General features: G+C 36.6%; 1 protein-coding gene and 1 pseudogene across 1 annotated transcript in view; one reads left to right on the top strand and one right to left on the bottom strand.

The window, feature by feature from the left end:
- Positions 1–26,081, top strand: part of LOC133527064 (transmembrane protein 198) — a 37,000-nt gene that overhangs the window by 5,626 nt on the left and 5,293 nt on the right. The window contains exons 2-9 of the mRNA XM_061863955.1: positions 10,139–10,375; positions 10,555–10,665; positions 10,929–11,080; positions 20,541–20,613; positions 20,984–21,075; positions 23,322–23,466; positions 23,599–23,735; positions 24,501–24,677. Coding sequence (XP_061719939.1) covers positions 10,192–10,375; positions 10,555–10,665; positions 10,929–11,080; positions 20,541–20,613; positions 20,984–21,075; positions 23,322–23,466; positions 23,599–23,735; positions 24,501–24,671 — 1,065 coding nt within the window. The 5' untranslated portion in view covers positions 10,139–10,191 and the 3' untranslated portion in view covers positions 24,672–24,677. The remainder of the gene's footprint in view (positions 1–10,138; positions 10,376–10,554; positions 10,666–10,928; positions 11,081–20,540; positions 20,614–20,983; positions 21,076–23,321; positions 23,467–23,598; positions 23,736–24,500; positions 24,678–26,081) is intronic.
- Positions 21,082–23,311, bottom strand: LOC133527120 (uncharacterized; annotated as a pseudogene).

Genomic DNA, 26,081 nt, shown 5'->3' with positions numbered 1-26,081 from the left:
AGAGTTGCCCTGACGAGCACCATCAATCTAGATGAGGTCCAGGGTCTCATGATGGAGTCAGGAGTTGGTCACCAGAACTCCTAATCTACTCATCATAACTCCATCGTGTTTGGGCTCAATAGATTTGCCCTGACGAGCACCATCAATATAGATGATGTTCAGGGTCTCATGATGAAGTCAGGAGTTGGTGCTAGAACTCCTAATCTACTCATTATAGATCCATCGTGTTTGGGCTCAATAGATTTACCCCGACAAGCACCATCCATCTAGTTGAAGTCCGCGGTCTCATGATGGAGTCAGGAGTTGGTCACTAGAACTCCTAATCTACTCATTATAATTCCATCGTGTTTGGGCTCCATAGATTTGCCCTGACGAGCACCATCGACCTATCTTCGATCTATCGAAATCTTTTGAGCCCACACACGATGTAATTATAATGAGTAGATTAGGAGTTCTGGTGACCAACTCCTGACTCCATCATGAGACCCTGGACCTCACCTAGGTCGATGGTGTTCGTCAGGGCAAATCTTTTGAGCCCAAACACGATGGAGTTACGATGAGTAGATTAAGAGTTCTGGTGACCAACTCCTGACTCCAGCATGAGACCCCGGACCTCATCTAGATCGATGGTGCTCATCAGGGCAAATCTTTTGAGCCCAAACACGATGGAATTATAATGAGTAGATTAGGAGTTCTAGTGACCAACTCCTGACTCCATCATGAGACCCTGGACTTTATCTAGATTGATGGTGCTCGTCAGGGCAAATCTATTGAGCCCAAACACGATGAGGTTATGATGAGTAGTTTAGGAGTTCTGGTGACCAACTCCTGACTCCATCATGAGACCCTGGACCTCATCTAGGTCGATGGTGTTCGTCAGGGCAAATCTATTGAGCCCAAACACGATGGAGTTATGATGAGTAGATTAGGAGTTCTGGTGACCAACTCCTGACTCCATCATAAGACCCTGGACCTCATCTAGATCGATGGTGTTCGTCAGGGCAAATCTATTGAGCCCAAACACGATGGAGTTATGATGAGTAGATTAGGAGTTCTAATGACCAACTCCTGACTCAATCATGAGACCCTGGACCTCATCTAGATTGATGGTGCTCGTCAGGGCAACTCTATTGAGCCCAAACACGATGAGGTTATGATGAGTAGATTAGGAGTTCTGGTGACCAACTCCTGACTCCATCATGAGACCCTGGGCCTCATCTAGATCTATGGTGCTCGTCAGGGCAAATCTTTTGAGCCCAAACACGATGGAATTATAATGAGTAGATTAGGAGTTCTAGTGACCAACTCCTGACTCCATCATGAGACCCTGGACTTTATCTAGATTGATGGTGCTCGTCAGGGCAAATCTTTTGAGCCCAAACACGATGGAATTATAATGAGTAGATTAGGAGTTCTAGTGACCAACTCCTGACTCCATCATGAGACCCTGGACTTTATCTAGATTGATGGTGCTCGTCAGGGCAAATCTATTGAGCCCAAACACGATGGCGTTATGATAAGTAGATTAAGAGTCCTGGTGACCAACTCCTGACTCCATCATGAGACCCTGGACCTCATCTAGATCGATGGTGTTCGTCAGGGCAAATCTTTTGAGCCCAAACACGATGGGATTATAATGAGTAGATTAGGAGTTCTGGTGACCAACTCCTGACTCCATCATGAGAACTTGGACTTCATCCGGGTCAAAAATAATAATGCAAATGCAAATCCTAACGTAATTTCAAGTAAAAATGCGTTTTTCAGAAAATCGCAGCCAAATAACACTAGACCCTACTCATAGTGTTGTGATCCTGCCGGTGAGTAAGGTTGCCAGAGCTCAACGAGGGGCGGGAGGGGGTTAGAGTTGGCAACGCGTATGTAACTCCTCTGGAGTTGCAGGCGTACATAGGCTACGGATACTGCTTACCATCAGGCGGGCCGTAAGCTTGTTTGCCACCGACGTAGTATAAAAAAAAGGACCACTGAAAATCCATCAATAAGCGAGAGTCTGTTAAGCATAGTGTAAAAAATGAACTTTTATTAAGATTTTCTAATCGCAGTATATAGCACTTCTCGGAACTCCGTAGCTGATTACGATCGCAACGAATGCCTGACTATCGAGCACAGGTCCGTCCTCTAAGCGCGCTCCGCGCGGACTGAGAGCGGGGCGTCGCTGCTGCGTGATTTATACGTGTTTTAAAAAAATATAAATTTACGGCAATGTAGGTCCCATAGTTATGATTTTTTTTTTATAGGTTAACATAAAGTTACAGTTTGCTATAATATTATTTTTAAAGCAAAATATGCGTACAATTTGCGGAAAAAAAATATAATAAAACCCTGTTTTCGCCAAAAAAATGAAGAAAACTCGGAAGGTATTTTATCAGTTTTTTCAAATGAATCTTCGATTGTTAATCATTCCAGCCCCTCGTACGAGATATGTTGAATCAAATTGTAGTCATTCATGTACCAAATGATTCTTGTTTACAGCAAAATTGAGAACCGAAACGCCACATCTCACTGCAAAATTTGGAAAAGACTCCCAAAAAAACTCATTAAAAAAGAGGTTTAAAAGAGAAAATGAAAATTTGAACTGTTGGAGCCGCTAGTTTAGGAAACGATTATTTAAGTACGTTACCAGTTTTTGAATAAATACTAATAGTTACGTCGTAATCTTGAATGAAAAAGGAAGCATTTTACAAAATACGCTCGTCTGTAGGAATAAGGACTCTTAATAGCCAAAAGTGCTTTTTTGGATAACGGATACAAACCCTTAAGGGTTGAGATACATACATTTACCTATTGGTTCGAATCTACTTTAAAAGACTGTGTGGTTATGATGTTCAATATAAAACATTACAAATTTCCCGGGTGGAATTAAGCAGGCGTACATAGGCTACGGAGACTGCTTACCATCAGGCGGGCCGTATGCTTGTTTGCCATCGACGTAGTAAAAAAGGCAAGCAACCTCGAAGGTTATTTCTATACTAATGTTCATTAATTGGTGTCCTATGAAATTATTCCCATAAGTATTCAGTTTTTGGCAACAATAATGTACAAGACAAAGTTTCTGTATTGTATACTGTATGTTACAAAATATATATGTGAGAATCAGTGAGCTCACTGAGATAACATTAGAATTGCTTTATATCACCGTTGATACAATGTAAATGCTAGACAAGTCTGCGCCATTGGGCATGGGCATGCCACAGGTTGAATTACCTACTTAAGTATATATATAGTTCTCAAATCTCGTTTAAAGTAATGTAACATTAGTTTTTCTTCAAAAACATAAAAATAGGAAGGCTACTTAATGCCAAATGATTAAATACTGATTATTTTATCGAAGGTCTTTGACCTTACTATCTAACCCGTCAGTCAATAACATATCCTTGGTAAGATAAATAGTTATGTCCATACATCTCGCGCTTCCTTGAGCTTGCACCAGGTAGTACAAGTAGGTAATCCTGAAATAAGGTACGAGTATATTTGTTGACAAAGCTGGGACTACCAGTTAGAATGGCTATTACTTATATGTGTTAAATTATGCGAATTGTAATTTATTCAAACACTTTAGCGAACGTAAATCTATCATCTACGCACAGGCCTAACCTTGGCTTATCAGGAACGCAGACATTGTAATATGTGAAATACCAGACGATACAAAGAACCAAGCGGGAGAGCACTCTCCTGGCAGAGTTTTCAAGATTAAATTGTAGCTCACTAACTGAAATTGACGAGCTTTTAGTGCCAATAATACAGATCTTGTTTAAGATTTTAATCAGTCACTTTATGTTTTTAATATGTATGAAACTAAAGGCCAAGTAAGTATATTCAGGTGAAAGCCTTAAATATACCTATACATCTTGCATGATGGTACATAATTTCAACATGATACTCGTAATAATGATACCTCCAAGAGGAAAAATCCTAGTATTATTTTTGCTGTATTGCAGGCATTTAATTGATAAAGGTCATGTTCTTACCATACTGGCCCTAATTATTGTACATGTAATAAAATAAAACCACATGATAGGCTGGTTAAAGTATGGGCTTAGGCCCAAAAATATTTTAGAATACTCTCTGGGGTAAGACTACCATCGTAGCGAATATCAAAGAGAAATTAAAATGGTTACAGCAAATAGGATTTGTTGTGTATTATATAATATAATATAATTCAGCCTATATACGTCCCACTGACTGCTGGGCACAGGCCTCCTCTCATGTGCGAGAGGGCTCGGGCTATAGTCCCCACGCTAGCCCAATGCGGATTGGGGATTTGTTGTGTATTATGATTGAAAATTGGATATTCTACGCTTATTTACATTCTGAATGGCTATGCACTGTACACAACTACAACGGTGAGAGTGGTAACGGGATTGAACTCTTTTGGATGAGGAACATAAAGCTGTTAATAGCGCTACCAAATTAACCTACTATATCACTTACTGTCTATTTGTTATTTAAGAATGTTCAAAAGCGGGAAAATAAGGACAGCTTATGTTAATCCATGAATTAATTGTCTAAGAGCTTGATTACTTCTACAATATAATAGACAATATTGCATGTTGTGATAAGTGCACTTTGCATATGATTTACTTTGCCCTTAAGACTGTAGGAATTTTGGAAAACAAACAAGCGAAGCTCTGAAAAATGTATATAAAAATCGTTTTTGTGAGCCTATAAGTTAAATTGTATCCTGCCTCATAAGTAAATACCAATATTTGGTAACCATATCTGGGTAAAAGACACTTTAAAGTGTCTATAATCAAGTTTATTTTCTTTTTGGCAAGGTAATATAAGGTCAAATATGAGTCAGTTTGTTAGAATGTGGACCTTGAAATCAATTGAAAGTATGGAAACACATATAATGATCGCAATGTTATTGTTGGATGGATAAAATAAAAAGTATAATTATGTTTTCATAATTTATTTTAATAAACATACAGTTTTCTATATTTATAGGTCCTATCTATAAATAACATTGTAAAGTAAAATATGTCACTGCACACTTTAAGCCTTTTCACATTCATCCATGTACCCGGATTGTTAAGTACACTTGTACTTGTTGTCTCCACCATTTTCGCATATCAGTATAAATTAATCACATTGGCGTTTTCTGACCACCAGGCGATCACAGACACGTCTCAAATATTAAATAGGCTTCAAATAACGGTACAGAAGCTTAATAGCAGCGTTTTACCTTACAATAAAACGCTTATTAAGCGAAATACCTTATTTGAAGCCTATATTTTTAAATTCGCCTGTGGCTACAACACTCAGTTGCAATAAACCAAATCACTTATATAATGCCCGTCGAGGGTATTTTTAACTCACTGCGTTTTCTCCTACCATGCAGGTTGCAATAAGCAACATCTATAGTCTATACATACAAGTCAAGTGGTATGTCTCTTCATATTGAAAACGAAATAATAAATAATATCAAATGCAATCCTTTTTCGAATGTGGTATATTGCAACTTCGTTTTATTTATATTTTGAGACCCAATGAAGAGCTCCGCGGCCGCGGGCCACGGGCGCCTGGTGGAGGGGATTAAAACTTGAAATACAAGTACAAAGGGGGTAGGTGTCAGCCTATAGTGAACCGCTACGTCATCTGTCAAACAGCATCGCACTCTCAAATATTAAATAGGCTTCAAATAAGGTATTTCGCTTAATAAGCGTTTTATTGTAAGGTAAAACGCTGCTATTAAAATCAATTGTATGGTCCAGAATCAGTTGTAGAACTGTTGACAATGTAGAGGATGTAAACGAAATGCTTGCTTTAATAGGTGATACAGAATATATTGAGAGGAAAAACAAATTTATTTAGTAGATATATTTAAACAAAATCCCCTTACTAAATATTTGCCTAGCTATTTGGGTTTCCATCATCATTCATGGAAGAACACTAAATATTTCATAAAATTGATATGTCAGTCCTCATCTACTAAAACCAAATCTTTCATAAAATTGGTATGTTAGTTCTCGTCCACGAAATTTCTCTAATATTTCCTTAAAAAACTTCATAAAACTGATAATATTTGGTTTTATATATTTGGCTTCTAAGTATACATACATGCTAAAATATTACTCACAGTAGCTAGAATAGTAACTAAACTTTCCATGAGCATTTCCAGACTGCACTTTTTTATCTTGGTTTAATGACCTCTGAAATGCATGCGAAGCTGCAACTAATATATTTGATTTTTAATTTGCTACCTGCGAATTATTATTTTTATTTAGATAGATCTATTGTTTGGATATTAAGGATTGCAATACGTCCAAAATTGTGTGGTATGGTAGGTTTATACTTAAATTATACGCAATTCTTTGTAGCAACTCCGTGAAGTGGTCAGAAACTAGAGCTATATGGTAACTAGCACACTAACCCTATGCAGATCAAATAAATATAATATGTTACAATTTATATACGTAATTAGTTATCTTTGATAACACAATAAAATGAATTAAGAAGTTAATGAAATAAGATTAAATTGACCTGTTTTTACAAGTTTTTATTTAACTTGCCCTGTTAGTATAAATAGTACCTGGGCGACCGAGCTTTGCTCGGTTATAACTATTTATTGTAATATGGTGGTGTATAGGTGATAATCTTAACTACATTTTTTTACTAAATTAAACTCGTCTAAAACAATAAAAATTAAATAATTATATATGTATAAACTTGAACATATATAAAAAAAAAGTTAGCCACCGGGCGAGATTCGAACCCGTAACACTCGTTTAGCAGTCCGCGTCTTAACCCGCTGGACCAGACGGACAGTGGCCGGCAGCACGAAATTAGCGACCATATTCTGCGTCGAAAGAAAAACGCATGAAAACTCGAAAACGCGCGTTTTCCCAAACATAAGACTAATCTAGATAGATTGTATACCCCCAAAAACCTACATATACCAAATTTCAGCGAAATCGTTAGAGCCGTTTCCGAGATCACAGAAATATATCTTATACCTTTAAACGAGCAGTTCTTGTATATTTCCGGGATCTCGGAAACGGCTGTAACGATTTTGCTGAAATTTGGTATATGGGGGTTTTTGGGGGTAAACAATCGATCTAGATTAGTCTTATGTTTGGGAAAACGCGTGTTTTCGAGTTTTCATGCGTTTTTAGGGTTCCGTAGCCAAATGGCAAAAAACGGAACCCTTATAGATTCGTCATGTCCGTCTGTCTGTCCGATTCTGTCACAGCCACTTTTTTCCGAAACTATAAACGCTATACTGTTCAAACTTGGTAGGTAGATGTATTCTATGAACCGCATTATGATGTTCACACAAAAATAGAAAAAAAACAATAAATTTTGGGGGTTCCCCATACTTAGAACTGAAACTCAAAAAATCTTTTTTCATCAAACTCATACGTGTGGGGTATCTATGGATAGGTCTTTAAAAATGATATTGAGGTTTCTAATATCATTTTTTTCTAAACTGAAAAGTTTGCGCGAGAGACACTTCCAAAGTGGTAAAAAGTGTGTCCCCCCCCCCCGTAACTTCTAAAATAACAGAATGAAAAATCTAAAAAAAATATATGATATACATTGCCATGCAAACTTCCACCGAAAATTGGTTCGAACGAGATCTAGTAAGTAGTTTTTTTTTAATACGTCATAAAAATTTAAAAAAAAAATTTTTTTCATCAAATCCATACGTGTGGGGTATCTATGGATAGGTCAAAAATGATATTTAGGTTTCTAATATCATTTTTTTCTAAACTGAATAGTTTGCGCGAGAGACACTTCCAAAGTGAAAAAATGTGTGTCCCCCCCCCTGTAACTTCTAAAATAACAGAATGAAAAATCTAAAAAAAATATATGATATACATTGCCATGCAAACTTCCACCGAAAATTAGTTCGAACGAGATCTAGTAAGTAGTTTTTTTTTAATACGTCATCAAAATTTAAAAAAAAAATTTTTTTCATCAAACCCATACGTGTGGGGTATCTATGGATAGGTCTTCAAAAATGATATTTAGGTTTCTAATATAATTTTTTTCTAAACTGAATAGTTTGCGCGAGAGACACTTCCAAAGTGAAAAAATGTGTGTCCCCCCCCCCCCCCCTGTAACTTCTAAAATAACAGAATGAAAAATCTAAAAAAAATATATGATATACATTACCATGCAAACTTCCACCGAAAATTGGTTTAAACGAGATCTAGTGAATAGTTTTTTTTTAATACGTCAATAAATTAAAAAAAAAATTTTTTCATCAAACCCATACGTGTGGGGTATCTATGGATAGGTCTTCAAAAATGATATTTAGGTTCCTAACATCATTTTTTTCTAAACTGAATAGTTTGCGCGAGAGACAGTTCCAAAGTGGTAAAATGTGTGTCCAAAGTGGTAAAATGTTGAACAAGATCTAGCAAGTACATTTTTTTTTAATACGTCTTAAATGGTACGGAACCCTTCATGCGCGAGTCCGACTCGCACTTGGCCGCTTTTCTTTCGACGCAGAATATGGTCGCTAATTTCGTGCTGCCGGCCACTGTCCGTCTGGACCAACGGATTAAGACGAGGACTGCTAAACGAGCGTTACGGGTTCGAATCTCGCCCGGTGACTAACATTTGTTTATTTTATTTTATTTGAGTTTATATATAATTTTTTAATTTTTATTGTTTTAAACAAGTTTAATTTAGTAAAAAAATGTAGTTAAGATTATCACCTATGCACCACCATATTACAATAAATAGTTATAACCGAGCAAAGCTCGGTCGCCCAGGTACTAAATATATATATATATACAAGAATTGCTCGTTTAAAGGTATAAGATATGTGTGGGTCAAATCTTGGAAGCTAAATTTGACCCACTTTCCGATTTCCGATTGCTAAATTTGACCCACTTCCCGATTTCCGATTGAGCTGAAAATTTGCAAACATATGAAAGTAGGGTGCCAATACAATATTATGGTATCATCAAGATGATCTGATGATGGAGACAGGAGGTGGCCATAAGAACTCTGTGATGAAACAATGCAACCTAATAGTGTTTCGGGTTTTCAGAATTGGTTCGATAGTATTAGTTGCATGTGGGAAGAAACTTATTTTAAACCTCTTTTGGTTGATAAGGTCGCATCACGCGCGCGATTGTTCGCAACTAGTTGCGTTAGACTGCACGATTGGCACGAATTCGTGAGTGACACCACTCAACTAGCACCATTCTTACTGCCCGTAAGGCCCGTCCTTAGATATATATCACGTCTTTGAATGTGATGTGAAGGCAGGAATGGTTTCTTTTTCGACAGACCAACAATTCTTGGACCTCTTTTTTCGTTGTGGCCTTCTTTCTTCCACCTGTTTCTTCCCGCTTAAGAGCCTTACTGATCATTTTTGCTGACCATTTATAATATCATGAACATATTTGTATGTTTTTCCTTCATGTATTAACGTTTTGATCAAACCCGTCTTCATTGGAGCAATGTCTTCCCCTTCCCATATTTGCAAAACTTGTTAGCTTAAATAACTTTTACACAACGGACAATTTATTATGGTACTATAGGGGCCTGTTTGGCAATGTCGAAGTAAAGTGTTACATAGCTAATTAAAAAATAAATTAACTGCCAGATAAAACTTCCTGCAAAACTTAGCACTTTATCTACCAGTTAAGCGTATTTGAAGAGTGTGAAACGTCAACGATGACTGTGGCGAGTAGTATATTGCAGTAGGACATTGTGAAACAGGCCCTAAATATAGAATTTTATACAATCGTTATATACTAGAGAGCTTTTCAGTCGAGTATCGTGTTTAGGAAATGAATTTTGCTGAGTTGTCTAAGTAAGGTACGAGGACTTAACTAGCCGGAACGCGTCATCTTAGCGCGTGGGGAACCAAATACTGCTACTGCCTAGGGCCATAAAGATGATAATAGATAGGGGATCAGACGTGCAAATGACATAAGGAACAGAACTAATCGACTTGAAATCAGTGTTGTTTTTTATACAGTCGCTAAATTTGTCGATGTAGTCATAGATACAATTTCTACATAATTATATTATCGTTATTAATGAAGATACATTTCGTGTATAAAAAGTGGGTATAAACATTAAGTTATACTAAATTGACAAACTAATACATAAATACAGAAGTGAACACAGAAGTGTACAAGATATATTTTTCCAGATCGCGCTTGCTGAATGGCCAAGAAAGTAAAACAGTAAATATTGAAATCCGCGATGTCTTCATCCGCGGGCCAGCTGGTGCCGCAGTCCACCCGGGCACCGCCCAACATGACTATCAAGTTCAGCGGGCCACATATTGAGGGCTCCTTCTGCACCTCCATTGATTACAACTATGATCCCATTATAAGCGTCATTTGTGCTATGTATATTGTGTTTGGGATTGTTTACACATTATTTGGTTAGTATTTTGGGTTAATGTTTATGTTATTAAAATGTACAATTTTTTTAATATTAGGCCTGTTAAAGATTCAGCCGTAAATTATTATTAGCTGATGGGCTGATTATCAGAAATCAAATCACCTAGTAACTTTACTTACTTCGTGCGTGGCCTACTAAATTCTAAACATTTTTTTTCAGGTTATCGATGTTTTAAAGCCAGCATGTTTCTTACGGGATTCACTTTTGGTTCCACAATTGTGTATTTGATATGTCTCCAGGATCACCTAATGCCGCCATACGGGAATGTTTGTAAGTTAATTTTAGCCTTCATAGATTGTTGAGTGGTTATAGAGATGTTTTTCCTGACTCACGTAGAAAGGCGGGAGTTATTCAAGTATTTGTTATACTTATATTATATGCTTATTCAAGTATTCATTTGTCCTAGTGTCTAAACATACTGATGGTATTTACGCATGCGTTAGATACATCTAGGTACGTATCTTGTTTGTGGATTGTGGGAGTAATATAATTGTTGACGTGTACATTTCATGTAAAAATGTGGTTTGTTGAAGGTGTGGCATTGTGCGCCGGGCTGTTATTCGGCCTTATCACCATGCTAATACAGTACGTTGGCCTGTTCATGACTGGCTTCCACACGGGACTTCTGCTAGCACTTGCTGGACTTGCCATCTACGATCATTTTCTGGACAATAGGCCCACTACGGTAAGTATCTAACCCTTTTACCTTGGAATCTCAGGCTTAAATATACTAAATACTATTATTATTCAAAACCCCTAAGTCGTGACAGTAATTTTATTTTATTGTATAGAGAGGTTTATTTCAGAGGTGTGAAAAAATACTCGTATAATTTTATACGATACTTGCTTTGTTATTATTAGGCAATATGTAGGTACGTGATAATTATTTACAATAACATTAATGGATGTTTGAATAGGGCCCGTGGTCAACTTTTTGACGTAGTTTAGATATAATGTTCGAATAAGACCTTTGGACACCGTTTTTGTCTATTTTCGGAACACAAGTCTTAGTGATTTTTATTAACTGGGCACAATTTTCAGTTCTCCAATTATTTTTATACACTCATCTACTCAAACAGCTACTACTAAGCTAAACAATTACTCAACTACTCAAACAGCCAAAAAAACTATCAATCTGCCAACATTGTGGAAGGTTTGTGGGATTTCGGACTTTCTTACATACAAATGGTTTATAATACTTGTCTTAGATATTGCCTAGTATTGTAGAATCATTGCTAGCATAGTATCAACCATTTCCAGGTATATCAGTTTTGCTAAAAGGAAAATAACTTTCATTATCCAAACTGAATGATTTCCCTTTGTAAATTCGAGTCATCTAGCGACACTGAGTGAGACATAATGGTAGATTTTCACTGATCAGTATAGTCCGGGGCTTTTACCTTCTAGAAGCTTTCTAGACCTATCTTTTTTTAATGATCAATGAATGTACGGTTGGTAACACTTAAAAATTTTGGCGGCATATTGTTGGCTCATGGAATTCATATAATTAAAAGTAAGCACTTTAATGAGTCAATTCAGGCTTGCCTTGGTTATTATCTTCGCTGGCCAGCCACTGCCACTTTTGCTATGTATAGTCAAGGATGCAAGAATTCTGTATATAGCAGAAACTGGTACGTTTTCTGTATTAAAATGTGGGTACTGTATCATTTTTCCCATGTTTAAGTTAGAATTTAAAAAATGTACAACACGTTTTCGCAAAGTTTCTTGTTTTGACTCCATTCTAACAAAAACAAACGTTTGAAAAAATAAAACATTTGACATTCAAGAATCTCAAAAGACCTAGCAAGAACTTTATGAACAGAATTTTTTGTTTATGTAGATAGTTTTGTTTATAATTATAAGTGTACAGATAATCATTCTCATTTTTAGGGTTCCGTAGCCAAATGGCAAAAAACGGAACCCTTATAGATTCGTCATGTCCGTCTGTCTGTCCGATTCTGTCACAGCCACTTTTTTCCGAAACTATAAAAGCTATACTGTTCAAACTTGGTAAGTAGATGTATTCTATGAACCGCATTATGATGTTTACACAAAAATAGAAAAAAAAAACAATAAATTTTGGGGGTTCCCCATACTTAGAACTGAAACTCAAAAAATCTTTTTTCATCAAACCCATACGTTTGGGATATCTATGGATAGGTCTTTAAAAATGATATTGAGGTTTCTAATATCATTTTTTTCTAAACTGAATAGTTTGCGCGAGAGACACTTCCAAAGTGGTAAAAAGTGTGTCCCCCCCCCCCCCCCCGTAACTTCTAAAATAACAGAATGAAAAATCTAATAAAATATATGATATACATTGCCATGCAAACTTCCACCGAAAATTGGTTCGAACGAGATCTAGTAAGTAGTTTTTTTTTTATAAGTAATAAAAATTAAAAAAAAAAAAAATTTTTTTCATCAAACCCATACGTGTGGGGTATCTAAGGATAGGTCTTCAAAAATGATATTTAGGTTTCTAATAAGATTTTTTTCTAAACTGAATAGTTTGCGCGAGAGACACTTCCAAAGTGAAAAAAAGTGTCCCCCCCCCCTGTAACTTCTAAAATAACGGAATGAAAAATCTAAAAAAAATATATGATATACATTACCATGTAAACTTCCAACGAAAATTGGTTTGAACCAGATCTAGTAAGTAGTTTTTTTAATACGTCATAAATGGTACGGAACCCTTCATGGGCGAGTCCGACTCGCACTTGGCCGCTTTTTTGTTATCACCCGTTATAAAGTTAGGTTGTCTGTGACTTTTAGCATTATATATTGTACCTTGCCGTACCGTATACAAGGTGGCCAATAAAATTCTGGCTGTTTCATACATTTTAGCTGATCCATTTTCTATGGGAGGGTAAAAAAAAAAATCACGATTTCGGGGTTGGTCCCATAGTAAAAGTTGCTCAGTATAATCCTAAAACTTCCCTGGCAACGGGAATGCACATATTTTTTGGCCACCTTGTATATGTTTGATAATTTTCACTCGCTTTTCGCTACAGTGCAATAATTGTATTTATATTTTCACAAGTTGTTTTACGCTCATTAGAATATCATCTTACCAAAAAATACATGTTTTAACTCTTTTATTCTTGAGACTTTCTACTCCAAGCACTGAAAGTTGTTTAATATGGGCGGCATTTTTCTGTAAATAAGGCAAATACACAAAAATTCAAATGCGTCCGAACTATCTCAATCTAAAGTCAGTTAGTTTTTGTGAAAAAGCGATGTAATAAAGTATAATTTGGAATATCCAATAAAAAAATAAAAAAAATAATTAGAAAAACTTGTTAAAGGCTGCCCGAAGAAGATATTCAAAAATATATGTAGGTACGGTGGTATTATATTTAATGCTAAAAGTCGCAGATAACCTAACGTTAGTGTCCACACTTTAAATTAAAAAAAAAATATTTTTGCTAACTACTTCGGGTTTGCCTCAATTTAGATAAGGGCTTTGGCTGATTCTAAGTATTATTATTTCTTATTGTACTAACTATTAGAGTTTATAGGGTTAAAGGAAACTGAAATAAGGTAAATGAAAGATGATGTTTTAGACGGAAGGTACCTTAGAACAGTGGGCGGCAGCATCGAAAAGTGTAACATTTTAAATAAAATGTTATTACGTTTATTGCCGCCGCAATGCATCTTTTTCCAATCTCTACCAGGAATAGCTTGCGTGTGAAGTGTTCAAAATAATCTGCACTTACGAGAGCAAGAGCGTGTGCTCCTGATTGAATAAATCATAGTAGCGTTATGTGTATAGGTAGTATCGAACACTGCTGCTATGGGCACGGCAATCTGCAATACGTAATCTCCTAACTCGAGTAATTTAGATCAATAGGATGCATTCTGTTTACACATTGATACAACTACATAATGGGGCCTCAATTGCATCGCTCAATAGACCGTAGTTAGTTACTATGCGACGATAACTAACTGCTAGCTCAAACTGCATATGTGTATCTGTTGAGGAAATTATAAAAAAATATTTGGAAGGATTTTTTTACTTAAAAAAATAACTGCTGCTGACTAGCTTAACACTTTTAGTTCCTAAAAACTTTTTACAAAATTAATTCCTATGCCCTTAAGAGGAAAACACGATAATATGGGGTATTGTGTTTTTCTCTCACTCTTACTGAAGGTAAGCGTGAGCGAGATGGATGTGCGTGTTTGGGGTCGCAGATATCATGTTTTTGAATTTTATTTTGTTGTTAGTTAAAAAAAAGGGTAATCGTTGAGTTCCCTCGGTAATTCTCATATTTATAACTTTTGTGCATAAACTGTTTCAATTTTTTAAAGTGAGTTTTAGACTTATGTTCGTATTTTTTATCCATCGAGCGAAAGTCAATAAAGCAGGATTCGAATTGCTGAAGTCCCTGGAGGAAATCCTCAATATTGCTGGTTAAATTTTTGGCAACCATATTGTTATCGAAAAAAGCGGTACGATTTTTCAAAAATGTCGCTTTCTGAACGTACGGCACCTTAAAGTTGGATTAAGGTACATACACCACGCACGAGATAGACTTCTCGTTTTTTATAAAGTAGTATGGAAGATTATTGCGTTTTTAGGGTTCCGTAGCCAAATGGCAAAAAAACGGAACCCTTATAGATTCGTCATGTCCGTCTGTCTGTCCGATTATGTCACCGCCACTTTTTTCCGAAACTATAAGAGCTATACTGTTCAAACTTGGTAAGTAGATGTATTCTATGAACCGCATTAGGATGTTTACACAAAAATAGAAAAAAAAACAATAAATTTTGGGGGTTCCCCATACTTAGAACTGAAACTCAAAAAATCTTTTTTCATCAAACCCATACGTGTGGGGTATCTATGGATAGGTCTTTAAAAATGATATTGAGGTCTCTAATATCATTTTTTTCTAAGCTGAATAGTTTGCGCGAGAGACACTTCCAAAGTGGTAAAATGTGTGTCCCCCCCCCCCCCCGTAACTTCTAAAATAACAGAATGAAAAATCTAAAAAAAATATATGATATTGCCATGCAAACTTCCACCGAAAATTGGTTTGAACGAGATCTAGTCAGTAGGGTTTTTTTTCAATACGTCATAAAATTAAAAAAAAAATTTTTTTTTCATCAAACCCATACGTGTGGGGTATCTATGGATAGGTCTTCAAAAATGATATTTAGGTTTCTAATATCATTTTTTTCTAAACTGAATAGTTTGCGCGAGAGACACTTCCAAAATGAAAAAAATTGTGTCCCCCCCCTGTAACTTCTAAAATAAGAGAATGAAAAATCTAAAAAAAATATATGATATACATTACCATGCATACTTCCACCGAAAATTGGTTTGAACGAGATCTAGCGAGTAGTTTTTTTTAATACGTCATAAAATTAAAATAGTACATTACGATACAAGTGCGAAAAATAGGAAATTCGAAACGAGTGGCGATAAATTAAAACACGACCGAAGGGAGTGTTTTAAATCGACACGAGTTGCGAATTACCTATTCGCACATGTATCGTACAACGTTTTACAGTACATATGGCCCTTTAAATGTTCGACACAGTAACGTAATATGCTACTTCTCGCACTAGTGCTATAAAGTAGCCCCATATGTACTGTAAAAAAATTTTTTTCATCAAACCCATACGTGTCTAATATCATTTTTTTCTAAAATGAATAGTTTGCGCGAGAGACACTTCCAAAGTGGTAAAATGTGTGTCCAAAGTGGTAAAATGTTGAACAAGATCTAGTAAGTAGATTTTTTTTAATACGTCATAAATGGTACGGAACCCTTCAGTCACGAGTCCGACTCGCACTTGGCCGCTTTTTTTAGTCCGTGTAATGCTTATTTGTGGCCTTCCATCAGAGAAGGGCCATGTGCATAAAGACACTTTTCTGATGGAAATGTTCCTTACACACATGGAGACTAAGGACCCCTCTCTTTGGAAAGTCATATTTAATTTTTAGTAATTATTAAATTTATTACATAATACAATACATTCCCTGTGTTGTGTATTTTAGTGACCAAGTGCAATCTAATAAGTTTTTGGCCAAAAAAAAAATATTTTAAGCCTGGCAATCCTCATTTGTGACCGGATTTTCACAGGCAACCCTATACCACTGTAATCGCAATAAAATTGCCATCATTTTGATATATTTTTCAAGAGGCAATTACCGATATTAACACACCTGTTTAAAGAAAATTATATGCAACCTAACTGATCCATGTTGTATAAGTTGTGTATACATTACTTTGGTTATTTCGGTAGGCAAGTCGGTGAATGTTGAAGTTTTTTTTTGGCCATATTCTTTAGGCAACCCTATTTATACACGATGAAATTTAATCGGTATACAGGAGCCAATATTTTTAATTAAGTCATCAATGGCTGAATTATAAAAATTAGTACCTGATCACCGGTTAAATTTCATGGTGTATATGTACAGGAACATATGTTCTCTCATAATATATAAGTTTCATTCGGTAAGCAGATCCGTGAAGGTCGGCCTTATTACCCGTATCTTAGAGTATCTCGACATTCTCGACGTCTACAGCTCATACTCGTAGAGCCACTATTTTTATCTATTGCATGTTCATTTGTTAAGCGAGAATGCTGTTGCACGCGTGGAGTTAGCAATCAAATAATAGGTATATTCAATGATGTTAATCGCTTGGCGCGTAATTACTATTTCTTCAATTACAAATCATCAATATGTATGCTATGCTTCAGTATGTCGGTGTGATATATGACGTGGTTGCGAATTACTATCGAAATATCTCTGTTATCTACTGATCATGTACGATAAATATACTACCTACTACTTAGGTCATACTTAAGTATACATAACTTTAAAACTTTAGTAAATACTGTATATACGTAACATTTTCTTTTAGAATGTCTTTCTGGCAATGCATACACATTTTCTTTACGATAGGCACTTTTTAGGGTTCCGTAGTCAACTAGGAACCCTTATAGTTTCGCCATGTCCGTCTATCTGTCTGTCCGAGGCTTTGCTCTGTGGTCGTTAGTGCTAGAAAGCTGAAATTTGGCATGGACATATAATAAAACCGACAAAGTGCTACAATAAAATCTAAATTTGCCCCACATGCTCTTGACCGGTTTATTGTATGAAAATATGGGATATATATATATTCATGTTTTCTTCCGTAAGATTTTATTGCTTTACTCATTTGGACCTAAGGTTGTCGGAATCTGCTGATATGCATATATAGAGGTAACACACAGTTGCTTATTTAGTTTGGAGAGTTGCTGTCAAAAGACTTCCTTCTTGATTTACATTCAGTCATAGGACCCTTTTTTCGTTTTTCGCAAATAACTCGTAAACGGTGGCCTATTGCAAAGAAATACATACAAATTCACATAAAATTTCAATAAACTAAAATACGTTTATGGCAAAAATTTCATTTTTGGTACAAGCTTTTATTGTTGACTTTCTCCACAGGCAACTAATAATCATCGAGACAATTCTAAAAACTCCAAACACAATTAGGTTGCGTTGTTTTATCATGGAGTATCAGATCAGCTCGATAGTACTAATATTGCATTGTCACCCAACTTACATATGTATGCAAATTTTCAGCTTCATTAGAATTCGGGAAGTGGGTCAAATTTAACTTGCAAGATTTTATTACAGACCGACAGACGGACAACGGGACAAGTGAAACTAAATAAAAGCTTGTAAAAAGAGCCTGTGAATTGACTAATAAAGTATCCCTCTTTAATAGCGTTTTATATATTAATCGTAGAGAAAAGTGTTCACGATGTTTTGTTGTACCAAATTTTATGTAGATTATTTATGTATAAACATTATTTGCTATGGGCCACCGTTTACGAGTTATTTTCAAAAAATTAAAAGGGGACCTTAATAGTATTTTATGCAACAGTTGTATAAGAAGGGTCGAAAAAGGCGAGTGGCGTGAGTTACAATGTGAGCCGTAGCCGAAGGCGTAGGCGAACATTGTAAAGGAATACGCCACGAGCATTTTTTGACCTACTTATACAACGTTGCATACAATACTTTTCCTACGAGTCAACAAAAATAAATCTTAATTTAGGTAAACAAAGCAAAAGTATGTAGCCAAGACGCGCGAGCATACCTTGTTACGCGCCCGGCCCGCCCGGCCGGTCAGCGACACCTTCTCGTAACTCATGGGGCCCTGGTACTTGCTACTTGCTAAATTAAATTTTTGGACAGTTTTTTCTCGATGTTGGCCACCGTAGCCTACGGAGACTAACAAGCAACGCTAAGCGGTCTTCGTAGTCTATGGGTGTTGCTATATTACGGGTGTTACATGCGTGTTTCTGACTTATGAAGTAATTGTTTGTACTATGCAACCAAAAGAATATTTTGTAAGTTGGCAGCAATGCACTTAGTTTAAAACTGTATTCGTTTTGATTTTGTTAGGTTGGTAGCCATTAATCGCAGTAACGTTATAGCGATTAAAAGCACAAGTGCTGTTATGAGGAATAGACAATATAGACTTTTCTTGAAACCTTTTATGTATGTTCTTATATTCGTGTTAAGGAAAAATTAATTATAATCAACTTTCCGTTTCTTTTAATATCTTTTTAAATGTTGATCCTTACGAAAAGTGTTACACACGTTTCTTGTAAGAAATTTTATGTACATTATTTATTACGTATAAGAAACTCTTTTGATATAGGTCATACTTTACCAATTATTTACCGAAAACTATAAAAAAGGAACCTTAGAATTGATTATACTTAACTTTCCCTCTTTAATATCTTTTTAAACATGATCATTGCGAAAAGTGTAGTTAGTCATTTTGGAGAAAACTTTGTGTAGGTTATTTACGTTTAACAACATTGTTTGCTATTACGGTGGCCAAATTACGAGTTATTTACGAAAATATAAAAAAAGCTTACCATATAATAGGTTTTCATAAATTTATTTTAAAAAATGATTCTATCGAAAAAGTGTACGGAATCTGTTTTGTATGGAATTTTATGTAGATTAATAATGTATCAGAACATTCTTTGCTATGTACCACCGTTTACGAGTTATATACGAAAAATAAGAAAAGGACCTTTAAACCCCCCCCCCTACCCGTTAGTTTCACCCCTATCCATCAGTACTTTCAGTATATTTTTTTAGGCACCTTTGACAAAATTCGCTTATATACGAATTATTTCCCCCGATTTGCTTATTATAGCATATTTTGAAGAGACTATTAACCGATTAAATTCCACTTGGTTCAACTTGTGTTGTTTGCCTCCTGCCATAAAAACTCGTCTGGCCTGTTTTACGTTGGTATTGGTATCTGTAATACTTCAGTTTATGTATAATGCATAAGAAATTTCATACTAGACTATTAAGAACCGAGGCGAAACTTGATAGTTTTAGTGTTTTAATGGTAGATGTTATTGATGACAGTTGGTTTTTATACTTTGGATTAAAATCAGTAGACCAACCAAGATTCGTGTCTACAAGACTGTATTTAGGCCAATTTTGATGTATGGGTGTGAAGCTTGGACTCTGACTCAGAAAGAAGAGAGCAAGCTCTTAGTGGCGGAGAGGAAAATCTGGCGGAAGATTCTGGGACCTATCAGAGATGAAGATTGAACTTGGAGGCGTAGAAAGAATAGGGAGCTAGAGGAGCTGGTTGCGATGCCCAACATAATTGGCGAAATCAAGGCCACACGACTCCGCTGGCTCGGTCACCTAGAGAGGATGGGAGAGGATCGTGCCGTGAGAAGAGCGTATGTGGGGCACCCGGGTGGAAAACGTCCGTCTGGGCGTCCCAGATACCGCTGGAGCGACGAAGTCCTAAAAGACCTGTCCGCCCTCGGAATACCCAACTGGCGTGAAGTGGCGCAGGATAGGGCAGAGTGGCGCTCTCTTGTGTCAGAGGCCAAGATCCTGTTTGGGTCACTGAGCCAGTGAAGAAGAAGAAGGATTAAAATAATTATAAAATTAATTTTTAAGCATCATTCGGTTGGGCGACGTATTTCACATATTGACTGTTTGTTTGTGTGAGATTTAAACTCAAATGGATTCTAGAAAACGCTTTTTTAGTTTGAAATATCGGTATCTCCTACCGATTAAGTATATTACTATTATTAACATATTTTAATGTGAGCGTATAGTAACTACAGGAAAATAAAAATTATAAATACTTTTGTTTCAGTATTGGCTTTGCATCGTGGCGTTGCTCGGTTCCGGCATATTCTTCGCGGTCATCAATTTGTACTGGAAAAAAGGTGAGTCATATTACGCATACATTGCGACTCGAGTAAACAACATGAGGCGCGGTCTCTTCCTCTAATATGAGTATAGTAAGTTGAATTGTTGAAGATCGATTTACGACACACTTCTATTCACTGTTTATGAGAAAATCATGTGAATTACAAAACATGCCATTTTTTACCAGCCTATGTTTAGTTACACTATTTTCAATGTACCAAATAATTAAAACCTCAATTTTAACAAAATTTACCCTGTTGAATAAACTCTGAATCCGTTTTACCGTCATGACATGCACAACTATCGATCTGGGAATAGCGATCTCAAGTAAACATTTCGTCAATGTGAACTGAAACCACATGTTTACGATGTGTGATTGTTTTGCAGTTGTGACGATTTTCGGCACGGCGGTGTACGGCGGCGCGGTGATCGCTACGGCGCTGGACTACTTCCTCGAGAGAATGATGATGCTCAAGTGGGTCAGTATTGCATGCTCGCTGCGTCGCCCGCATTCGTTCCTACCGCTGCCGCTGTAGCCACGACGCCGTCTTTAAAATAATATACCAACTATGGTATTTCCGATCTTCTTTGTAATCAGTCTAGTTTTACCCGACTGCGGCAATATCAAAGGGATGAGTTAGAACGAAATTATTAGTGTATGAATGTACCATTTGTTCCACCGTAGCGGTTATGCGGCCATATCTTAATTCATACCATAAATTACACTTGTGCTGTTCTCTAGTTTCTTCCTCAACTTTATTTACTAAAGATTCAGTTAGACATATGTCTTTTAAAAAATCATCAACGCCTTTGTGTTTGTATTTGCACATAAGATGATGCATCGAGATGGCATATGTGTCACTTAAAATGAAATTATTACGGTACTTTAAAAGTTCACAATTTTGAATTTTCCTCTTCTTTGCTTCATCCAAAAACTCTGTTAGCACTGACATGTTTGCTGGTAATAATTGATTACCATTTGATAGCTCTTTTGCTGTCATAAATTTTAAGCTGGAACCAACTGGATAATTTGGATTTTTTCCAGTAGCATTCTACTGCGGTACAAGAAGGCTCTTCACTACGGCGATGAACCCACATCAGGAAGGCTATTGCATGATTGCAGCCACCCTTTGAAGCCACGCAGTCATGGCATTGAATGGAGATGATAATGTCCTCTTCTTCATCCACTACAAGTGTGCATCCATACAATTTTGCGTGAACTTGACAGTGCATAATTTATCATCACGCTTTAGCTATACGTAGCTTATAGCGTCGTCACCGTACGAAGCTCGTGAAGACCTGAAATATAATTTGTTATTAGCTATTTACTTAATATTTTTAATTTGTTGCCCTGGGAGCAAACAAACAATTATTTTCTAATTCTTACTTTCGAAATAGGCAATTAAAAACCCACTATTCCACAAACTTGCGATAGGGCTTAAGACACTAAGACAAAGTAGTGTCTTTACAATATCATCTCTCTATATTTGGGAGAATCAACTTTTTAGCGTCACTCGTTGCCATGGTTACGATTAGTTGTCCAGGGGACAAAAGTTCATTGAAATACTGATTTTATGGCACTTAAATGTATTAAACTTGCGTTTTTGTGGTCGTTATAACCAATGTCCATAATGGGCCCCCTACTTAGCATGTTAATAGAACGGCATACAACGTCTCTTCAAACAAACTGTGCCACTGTTGTCCCTTGGACAACGGGACAGGATAACAAAACAAAAAAAGTTGATTCACCCATTTACATTGTAATTCTAACCTCAAAATCAATTAATTTGCAATTGGTATACATTCCTTCAAATAATAATTGACTGCGTGCTAAAGTGAAATATACGTGAAAATGATAATAAGCAGTATTTTAGTATTGTTTATACTTACATAGAAGTTTTAACATTACGAAATTCCGATGAACAAAAGTCAGTGTTCGACGCGTAAAATCGGCCTAGCATAACAGCGTCAATTTTGGGTAAATTATTGCTGTTCGCTTTGATAAATCCAGGTTCCATGGCAGTTTATGCTAGTATTATCCGATATGGGTGGAAATAACACTCTCAACTTGTCGAAAAATGATAATAATAGAAAAAAAACGAAGTGACTTGTGCTGTTGTATGAAAATAATAACCAAACGTCAACAACAACAATGGCGCATATCACCATGTGACGTAATACGTTCTAATTGGCGTTCACGGCGGAGGGGCCAGGGGGGTATTTTTTTGATTTTAATTTGTAAAAATAACAATAATCTTATTTTTCTTATGAGGAATTATTTCGGTTTTCCTTGATTAAATATTACAATTTACGCCTAGAAACATTCATCCATTGGTTTCATTGTTAGTTCACACAAGCCTATTATATTGTCTCGAGTTCTAACAAAACAAAACGTACTGACCTGCTAATAATACAATCAACGTAACCACTTGTAATTTGCATCGACTGTCATCGTTCGAATGTCACCTCCCGAATGCTCGTTCAATATTTAAGATGGAGGGATCGATCACGTGACCCTTCACGTGATCGATCGTTACAAATACTTTTAATAGTATACTTAGCTTATTTAATCTAGAAAAATGTATTATAATGACAAAATATCTATATAAACTAAACAGTATCCACACTATATTTGCTTAAGCCGCTCTCAGTATATTTTCTAACGTCAAAGCGTCGTAACTTGTTCCCATGTTCAACTCCCACTGGATCGTGTTTCCATTTGCAGCTTTGGGAGCGCGCGAAGCTGGAGCCGGTGGTGGCGCCGCCGTGCCGGCTGTCGTGGCTGGCACTCGCGGCCTGGCCGGCGGCCGCGCTGCTCGGCCTGTTCGCGCAGGCCGCGCTCACCGCCTCCGGGATCTACCATGAGCAGAGTAAGTTATGTTATTACCTAAATGTTCCTCCCACACCTTTAGAACGTCGTTGAACGTGAATTATTTCTACTACTTTTCAGAGAGACGCCAATGTGTATAACATAACATCTGATAAGTATCACGTTTTTTTAGGTATAGGAGCGCAGAAGCGGCGGCTGAAGGCACAGCAGGCACGACCGGTGACGCGCGAGCAGCGCGCCGAGATGAAGCAGCGCAAGTACCGCTACCTGTACCAGGTGCGCACCGCGCACGGCGACGTCATATCCCAGGTAGCTGCCCGCTAGCTACTGATAATCTGGAGAAACATTGGTAAAAAGACGGAATAGATCAATAAAACTATGGGACTCTTCCACGACCAGGTATTATGAATTAGGCGCCTTTTTAACCCGATAGCAGGACAAACTATACATATACATATATTATTATGTGAAACTCTAGGTCTTTGTAGTAGCCTAACTATGAGACTTGTAAGTCTCACTGCTGATGATCATTAAGAAGCGAATTTTTCCTTTTACGTAGAATCATCGATGAAAATATAATTTAAGCATCAATTTTATTCACTCGTGTCTTTTAACATTATACTTTCTTGTTCGAAAAAATAGTCGAGCGTTAGTCGTTTCTTGCCGCTAGACAATGCCTTCTGGTTCTCACTTCACAGTTCCAATTACAAATATCATAACTTGATACCTCCTACCTATTTTTAATGTGAAAAATATAGTGTTACAATACTTACATATGTCTTACAAAAGTACGAAGCGAATGGGTGCAATTACTCGACGTTTTATAGTAGTTTATGTGACTGCTACATAATAAAAGGCATTAAAATACACGAGTTAGGTTTAAGAAACGAACGAAGTGAGTGTTTTAATGCCTAATTATGCATGGTTATATACACTATTTTATCTACACACATATTATAAACTTGCTATGATATATTCACTAACCTAAATTACAGCCAACGTTACGTGCTAGCACAATTACAGAAACATTGTATGCTACCAAATAAATATATATTATATTTATGGCCGTTCCAGTCGTACGTGCAAGCGCTGCAGAAGAAGGCTCAGTGCGGCAACTGGAGCGGCGGCGGCGAGTGCAGCACGCTGCAGAGCGACTCCACGCACCTGACCGTGTTGGCGCCGTCCGAGCACGCGCCGCCCACCGACTCCGACGACGACCTCAACCAGATCCGCCCTGCTCACTAGCTGACGGTAACATACGACAAAGCTGTTGACTGGTCACACAATCACGACCACCACGCACTTGTTTTACTTCATTTTGAAACCATTTACTTTCATTTACTTTATACACCGTGTTTGTATTGAATTACGTTACCTTTAAGGAAATTAAATGGCATAGTTAATTAAAAAAAAAATATTTTTCTTAAACATTAAATGTTGCATAGTGTCGTAACAGCATTACATTTAATTCACCTTTAAGGTAATTAAACGGCACAAACGGTAATTATCAAAAATAAAAAAATGCATATTATTTTTAATATTGCATATACTCGTACACTATATGGACCGAGGATTTCGTACAAACTCAATTATCTCGTGTCTCATTAACTATAAACAGGAAAGACTTGAGCAGAATCATACTAAGTGTACAGCACCATCACCATACTGTATACAACGTGTTACACCACAGAAAGTGGCGTGGGCACACGTTGTATAGGTCATACAGAGCAACTTTTTCTATGGGACCAACCCCGAATCACGAAAAAACAAAATTGACTCTCACATACATTTTGGCTGGCTGATGTTGATAGGTATCTTGTATGGGAGAGTCTTGTATTTTTTAATGGCGATTGCGGGGTTGGCCTCATAGTAAACGTTGCTAAGTATGACCTACACAACGTGTACCCACCCCACTTTCAGTGGCTGGTGTAACACATTGTATACACCGTGCTTTTATTGAATTCCGTTAACTCCGGGGTATGGGTAAGTACGTTTAAGGAAACTAAATGGCATAGTTAATTTAATTTTTTTTTTATATTTTTTTATTTTATAAAAAGTAATTAAATGTATAACGTTGTTGTAACACGGGCATTACATTTAATTCAACCAAACAATTGAAAACTGTGATACATCAATGTAATTTCGAACATCGAGCGTCCGAGTTAATACTTACGTTTAACAGCAAATACAGTGTGTAAATCTATTACGGGCGAATCTCTTAACGGTGGTTAGTATAGGACATAAGATATGTAATTAGATCATTTTTACTTAGAATTTCAATTAAAATTTAATCCATACAAAATAATTCGGCCCGCAATGTAATGCAGACACATTCGCGTTAAACGCTCGTTGACAGTTACTTTCAAAAGCTCATATCGCGTATGTAATGTCATTATCTGCCATGAGTGGTTAAATAATAACCAACTATGATGCTTTTTATCTGATAAACGTAATACGTAATAGTTTCAAAAATAATGTTAGATACTCGTACACGTAAAAAAAAACCACAGACTTCAAAAAGCAATTTAAAAGCACAATTTAGTTTCGCCGGTTTCGCCGCAGATACCTATTTTCCACGTGTCTTCCTTGTATTTCATAACAGGTTTCGCAACGTCGTTTGACTCCATGACGTGCCCAAAATTGATGGTATATCTG

The sequence above is a fragment of the Cydia pomonella genome, chromosome 1, assembly GCF_033807575.1.
Source record: "Cydia pomonella isolate Wapato2018A chromosome 1, ilCydPomo1, whole genome shotgun sequence".
NCBI classification, from domain to species: Eukaryota; Metazoa; Arthropoda; class Insecta; order Lepidoptera; family Tortricidae; genus Cydia; species Cydia pomonella.
Note: the sequence above shows the minus strand (reverse complement) of the source record. Positions and strands in the feature narration are given on the sequence as shown.